This window comes from Besnoitia besnoiti, chromosome IX, assembly GCF_002563875.1.
Source record: "Besnoitia besnoiti strain Bb-Ger1 chromosome IX, whole genome shotgun sequence".
NCBI lineage: Eukaryota > Apicomplexa > Conoidasida > Eucoccidiorida > Sarcocystidae > Besnoitia > Besnoitia besnoiti.
The window spans coordinates 1100582-1108074 of NC_042364.1; the positions used below are offsets into that span (position 1 = coordinate 1100582).

Consider the following 7493-nt stretch of genomic DNA (forward strand, 5'->3'; position numbering starts at 1 on the left):
ACGGGCCCAAACAGGCTAAAGCAGTTAAAGCATGAAGTTCATGGCTAGTGTATTCCTGCCTGTTTGACGTTGGGGGTGGCCTCAAGAGTGCATGCTTCAGCCCTGGCAAGCGGCGCGGCAGGAAAGGCCTGCACGCAGTGCGCTTTGGCTAGTGGCGGCTTGCCGAGTGCTGTGGACATTTCGCAATGGCGTCTGGCGAACTCACAAAGTTACGTGTGAGCTGCGGTTTGCTGGTAAAAATATTTCTTGTTTGCACTCGGGTTTCTGGACGGCAGTCGCCACCGATCCGCCGGTCCCACTCAACACAGACACATATGGAACTGCGCGTCCGTTGAATCGGAGCGCGGGGAAGCGCACCGCCCCCGCGCGATAGCTTCATTCTGGCAAATAGAACAGTGGCGTGAGTCCGACCATCAATCAGTGTACGCAGGAACAGCCAGGAGAGCCAATGTGACCAAAGTGGCACGTCAGCCGCGCGGCCGCCGGATGAGTAAAATATGCACACGCACTCTCTGCCGCGGCTGGGGCTCATCCTCACAACACGTTGACTAGCGAGATGCCGTCCGGCGGCGCAAGCCGCCTGGAAGTCCGCACATGTGCCACGATTTGTCTCCAACGTGTACCCTCTGTGCGTGCAATCGCTTGCTGATGCTCGCGTCGCACCCTGATGGGCGCATTCAGACAAACTCGCGGGCAGCCCTGGCGTCCAAAAGGCGCGCGACTACGGCCTAATCATGAAGCCCCTGCCCGTTGAGCCACTTGCCCTCTTTCCTCCCCAGCCTCTGCCTGTGGAACGCGGCTAGGGAAATGGCGTTCATCGCGTCACCTTCGATTTGACTTCTCTGCGACAGGCGCGGTCGAGCCTCACAGCCGGAATCGGCATGACCCGCTCCCACCCGCCCTGGCATCAACGTCTGGCGACGCCGCCCGTATGCAAAAATCCACGCAGGCATTCCACGGAAGAACTCAGATCGGCCGAACAGTGCGCTGGCAGTTCACCTGCGGCAGCAGAGGCCCCTGGCCTGGTTCGATCGGAAGCCAGGGAGGCGCCTCCCCACTGAAAAGCGAAACGTGATGTCGGGCGCACTGTGAAATACGACGCCTGCGCCCGCTGTCGGCGGCCGCACCCGTAGCTGGAAGGGCAGCTGCGCAAGCGAAAGGGTAGTGCCCACGGCTACTGCACTCCTTGCGTCTGGAGCACAGCTCTTTTCCTTTGCAAGCGCTCGAGAGAAGCAACAACCAGTTCTCAACTTCTCCCCGGGAGACGCCGGACTCGTCGACTCGAATCCTCAGACTCACATGGAGTCCACTCGCACGTGGTGGTAATCGGTGTCAAGGTCGTCTCCAAAGCCTCCCACAGTCCCAGCGGCGTGCGGGTCGAAGATGATAGGCTGCTCTTCCACCGCCGCCTGCGCGTCCTGCGCCTGCGCACCCGTGCGGACGTAGCGGATGATCCTGCAGGACGAAAGCGAGACACCGCATTGGTCACACAGCTAGATGTGGTTCAAGTCCCCAAAAATAAGTCCCTCCAGGCGCCAACTCGGGTATGCCTTTATACGGTGATACATGTCACCTGCGCGCTCAAGCTGTGCGAGTAAACGTGTTCACGCCTCTCCCGTCTCCAGTACTGCTGACCGTCTTGTCACACGAGGCTCCCAGGCAGCCGACGCATAATCGCCGTCACGTTCCGAACGAAAATCAATGAAGATCCTCTTCTTGGTTTGCCTCGTCGCTCCCTGACAGTAGCTCTATTCTACGAAGGTAGTGGCGGGCACGGGAAGACAGCTCTTCCGCTGTCCCACTTGCGCTGGCGCTTCAGCGCGCACGCACCGCCGCGAGCACTGACCTGATACTCTGCGTAGTGTAACGAACGGTGAGCAAGGCGATGGTGACGAACTGGTCGAAATTCTTGATCACTCCAACCTGGAAACACAAAGATTCGACCAGCATCAGACACTAAAATGGCACAGCGGCAGAAAGGGAAAAGGAGATACCGAGTTTTCGTGGTGTCGTTTAAATGAGGACGCGGATCTTCACTACCCAGACTCCCTCCTCTCCCCAAAGCCGTGGGATTCAGAGGGAACGCGAGGGGCGGGCCTGGAAACAGCTACAGCTCGAGGCAGACAGTGTTCACCTTCGTATGTGAACCGTCACCCTCTCTCGCATGCAGCTGTTTGCACAACATCGCAGCCCGAAAAGAATTACGGAACGGCTTTTTGTAAGCGTATCTGCTCCCGCCCACGGCACGAGCCCGACTACATAACGGGTACGTGGATCTATGTGGACTGGCCTACTGACACACGTCCACGCATGCGTATGAATGCGCCCTAGGAACGAAATGCAAGCGATCATCTTACCACTTCAAGCAGGAGCAGAATCCAGCTCACGAAACTCGTCAGAGCCACGGCGAAGTCGAAAACGTGCCAGCCGCTGCTCCAGAACCGCTGAACACCGGAACAGAAAAAGGATGCGCAGCACGCGCCATCGAAGGTCGCCTCTGCTACAACCGAAACGCAGTGGCGTGACAGTCTGGAGTGCGTGAAATACACGCACATGCGAGTGCAGCTCTGCACTCAAGCGTTGGCGCCTCCGGCACGTGCGTCGACGGACGAGAGAGGCGCAAGAAAATTGCCCTCGCTCCCCCCTGCCCCCCTCCCTCCGCTCCCACGTCTTTCTGGTTTGTTCGGTCAACAACGTGCACCACTCGTTCCCTAGGGTCGTCACTTCTCACAGGGCTGCGCGTGCACGCTCTTGTCTGCATGCAGAGACTCAGGAAGAACCTGACAGAAACAGGTGCCCCCCAGATTATCAGCCGCAGTCCCCACGGGCGCCTACCTGACCCATGAAGTACATGTCGAGAGCAGTCTCGATGCAGAGAGTCGTGGTGATCAGCCCGTCCGCGACGACCGCCCAGATCGGCATCGCGTTGCCCTTCTGAAATCGCACCAGAGAGTCAGCACAAATGACGCAGACAGCACGCTGTGATGCTGCAGAAAACGCACGAGGAACTTTGCCCTTTGCGGCGCGATCCAGGCCACGGGTTGCGAGACTCGACACGACATTCAGAGCGACGCCTCTTCGATACGAACCGCAGGAGACGCACCAAGTCACGTGAGGGCGACTTACGCCCCGAGCTCCGCGGCCGCAACAGGCGCACACTACGCCCGCCGCAGGCCGCGCTGCCAGTGACGAGAAAAACGGACTCTTCAAAGCTCTCGGGAGGAGCTGCCAAATGAGGCGCTTCATCGTCCCGCCTCGCCCTCGTCATCGAAATACACGCACAAAGAGAGAGGCCGGCGTATAATGGTCGTGGCATTCAAAGTGTGCTCAACCATGCTTCAGCTATCTATGACTGGCAGGCATCCTGACACGCATGGCGTTTGACTTCCAACGCGATCCCGAGATCCTCTCCCGCCTGGCGACACGTGGCATCCTCGAGCGCGCCTCTTGCTTGCCCTCCGGCACTGCGCCCTAAATGAGAACTCGGGGCGCAGCGTACAGAGGGCACGAAAGACTCGAGACAGTAGTCCTCTTTGTGTTGCACTTCATACGTACGCTCCATGCTACTCGTATTATACAGCCTCTATTTTTGCATTTAAAGGGCTCGAGTAACCTGCATGACTCTCGAAACCACGGACGCTGGTGCACACCCAACGGTAAAGCCAGGAAGCTGCACACCGCCGCGACTGTCACAGAGGCCAGAAAAACGCTGACTCAGCCTTTCGAGTATCTCTCTCTTGAAATTCAACACCTACGCAGCGGAAGACTGCGCATCACCGCAGGTCTCCGCGGACGCAGCCGGCTGCCCCAGAGAAGCTCGCATGCACGCAAGTATCGCGGCACCCCCGCGTCAGTCAGTTTCCCGCTTGGGCCTGGGCGTCGCCACTTACCACATTTACATCGACGATCATGTAGATGACCAAAGCGAGGGTCGCGAGCGCCATCACCGTACAGTAGAAGATGTACCATACGGACAGCCGCATCGCGAAGACGAAGCCCTTGCCGGTATCCGCCTGGAGAGACAGCAGCATTTTCGACTTGCGTCGCTGAGCTTCGGAGAGTAGAGGACTGTTTTCTGCGCCTCTCGAGAACACGGGGATACCTGCGCCGAAAGGGGCTTCGGAGTGCGCCGCAGCGCCCTCCCCACCGAGGTCCTCTTTGGCGGAAGACATTGCGGAGACGGCAGGAGGAGGAAGGCCGTGGAGTCCCAACGACAGCTGGGAGTGAACTTCAGATGGCTGCGAAAGCCTGAGGACTTCCACAGTTCGTGAGAAAAACGAATAGCGTGCCAGTCCAGAACACTTGTGGCACTTGCCTGCGTTGCCCGAGCATGGAGAGCAGGACAAACGAGAGACTAAATGGGGATGTGAAGCAAATGCTGAGTATGTGCAGTTTTTGCCATTGGAAACAGTTGTGCGACGAGGAAAAAAAGGACGGTGATGCTTCAGAGAAGCCAAAATTTCACCAGACCGCACGGACACGCTCCATCAAAAACCATTAGTTTACCATATTATTAAAGATTTCGAAATCGAGAGTAGGCTGACTACCATACCACGAAAGAGCTAGCCGTGGCCTTTCTGAAACCAGGCGGGCACCCGTCTCCATGTACCTTGGCTGCATGCGCTGGATGCCATGCCAGTAGGGCCTTAGTTCTCTTTTCTCAGCAGATGGCGCCGGAACGCCGGTCCCAAAGTCGCTATTTTTATTTTCACAAAAGCGAAAATGTGAGAAAAGTTCCCCCAGCAGCGTCTTCGTGGAGTATCCCCGTCTGGATGTCACTCGCGGTAACTGCCAATTCAAGTCGCGAGAAAGAGAGTCCGCCGCGCCAAGTGCGACTACTGCAGGACCAACATAGGACACATTTCACGAGTTCTGCCTCGGAACGGGTGCAGTGACATTTTAAACGGGGGCTAGCGATAGGTAGCAAATGTCGAGGACTGCGCACGCGGCGCAGGGGCGTCAGTGACTTCGATGTTCCAAGAGTTTGACTTTCGTGCCATGTTTCAGAATACATCCAGAACGGACTTGCAAAAGCGAATCTATCTGGTGCTGGCACCGCGAATTGTCTCCCAGCCCTAACATCAGCGGGGCGCTAGCTGCCGGAGATTTCGTCCCCTGGGAACGGTTAGAGTGTAGAGATCTGCGAATACAGCATAGTCGTGCGGGGGGGGGTGTCGCGAGATTGCCCCCATTTGCTTGCCTTGGCGGTGCCGTCGTCCAGCGACTCGCTAGAGGTCACTCCACACGGTTTCTGTGAGGGATACAACTTTCACGTGGATGCATTTTGAGGAGAGGTTCTCTGGTGTGACTTAGGTTGATGCCCCTCCCACATCGACCTTCTACGGCGTATGAAGAACGTGCGCCAGGCACCTCCGAGTCCCCCTCCGAGATTCTGCCGGTGCAGACGCTTCCTTTCTCCCTGGCATGAGCCAGGCCGAAAGTCCGCGGCCTCTGCGGGGGCCTTCCACGATTGTGGAGCGGAAACCAAAAACAACGCGGAGCCTCGTCAGCCGCTTACGTGGAAGAGGCATATACCACAGATTGGGCAAGCCGTACGCAAGCTGACATACACGGGAAGAAAGGATAGGATGATGTGTCTTGTCCGTCCCGCCACTATATAGATATGTATTTATAAATAAATATAGTACTCGTACTGTATGGCACATGGTGCCGCCTTTCGTGAGGGGCCTAGGCTCGTTACACATGGGGACCGCGAAGACTCTGTCGATAGTAAAGTCCAAAGAGCCGGCGCCTCCAACTCACTGTAGGTGCCGCGGACCCTGTTTGGGTTGACCGGCCTGTTTGCGGAGAGACAGTGACGACGGTAAAACTCAAGTTCATGAACGCTACTCAGGTTTCCAGAGAGAAGGCATAGGCATCATCATCCCGAATGCATGGGGGCGGAGCAGGATTCCGTACCAATCGCACATAGTGCACGTCTTCGGGTTCGTTCAGCACGGTTCGTCTTTCCCTTTGATGCAAGCGTGACAACTACAAATTAAGACTTCCAAGCGAACATGGCTCACTAGCTACGGGGGCATCCTGCCTACGTCGGTCATGAACCGGGCTCGTCCGCTTATCTTGAGTACCCCTCTCGGTCCTGGCGGATGCCGTGGGGGATCTGGGCATTCACCCGCAGCGCTCACGCATTGCCGCGAATCGAGGCAGGTTGATTTCAGGGCGTTGTGGGAGGAACGCAAACAGTCCTGTGTCCACAGCAGCGATGTAAACAGACAGGGGCCAGTTTCCGACGCACTGCGGCCACCGCACCCCCACCACAGATGCTACTTTGAGAGAGTGCGCTCCTGAATTTCATTTAGCGGGGCGAGGAGGTCCTTGAGGTAGAACACTACGAGTTAGCAGGTCAGCCGCTGACAGCGGCCGCCCACTAGCATCCCACACAAGCGAAGTCTCCGCCAACAGCAGCTTCACGAAAAAAGGGCAGTGGCGCAGACCGCGTAGCTGAAGACTATCAGACAAACGTCTACAAGGCCTTTAAATGAAGCATTCAACACAGGGGGCTCGTGGGCTGACGTGCCGTGGTCACCTGACTGACCCTGTCGAGGTCCTCTTTTGCGTTATCCGCAGTACCAGTACGGGCGTTCGATTCAAATGTGAGCCAGAATTGAATCGACTCTGACATGTTTGTCTGGAAGAAGCTTTTTCACGCCTGTGTGCAGGCCGACATCACAGGAAAGCGTGGTTCACCGGTGTCGAGTCTCGGCTTGATGCGGCTGCATGCAATGAATCCGCGCATGCGGCGTGAGATTGCAACACGATTCAGGAAGCATCTAACGCTGGCTCACTCGAAATAAACAGGATTATTCACTCCCTATCATCACTCGGATGTGTGCCTTTTCAAGCGTGCTAGTCTTATCGGAGTTGTAGAGTCGTGCCGTGGGTCGCGGCACCTTGAGACACTGTGACCCTCGTTGTCGGCAGTTCTTCGGCTCTCGTCATGCTTTTTCTTTTCAGTCAAGGAGGATTCTCTGTCCCTTGAGACGTTTGACAGCCATTTGCTTTTGCGCCCACCTTCGGATTCCGTCAGTGGTTTTCCACTTAGCTCTTTCGCTCGACTCTACCCTGCCGGTCAGTTTATTGCAGGTCCACATCTGTCACGCAGATCATATTGTGGGTCGTTGCCTCGTCGATATTCACGCGTCTGCTCTGATTACAAACATCTCAGAGAGCGCTGTACCCGCCCGCATGTCAAAAAAGTTGAGCGCGTGGCCAAAAGGCATCATGCGACGTTATTTCTGAGGGCTCCTACGCGGGTTTATCCCCCGGCTTTCCCCAACGCATGCCGAGACATATCGGAGTCATGTGTGTGGCTATCGGTTCGCTGCAGAGCTTGAGGATGAGGCACGAAAGGCATTGCATGCGTGGCATGACGCCTGTAGCCTCTCTCTCTCTTTCTCCGCCCTGCTCCCTCACGCAGTGCGTAGTCGCTCCACGAGCTGAGAAGGCCGCCGTCGGTTCGCCTGTGTGCGCCC

At 56.9% G+C, this 7493-nt stretch overlaps 1 protein-coding gene across 1 annotated transcript; it reads right to left on the bottom strand.

Annotated features, from left to right (window-relative positions):
• Positions 1–1295: 1295 nt before the first annotated feature.
• BESB_013250 (uncharacterized protein) lies at positions 1296–4172 on the bottom strand (the record flags this gene model as incomplete). The annotated part of the gene is made up of 5 exons (XM_029360055.1): positions 1296–1455; positions 1847–1923; positions 2358–2444; positions 2836–2934; positions 3891–4172. The coding sequence occupies 5 exons, from the start codon at positions 4170–4172 to the stop codon at positions 1296–1298; spliced, it is 705 nt and encodes a 234-aa protein (XP_029216722.1).
• Between the last annotated feature and the right edge of the window lie 3321 nt (positions 4173–7493).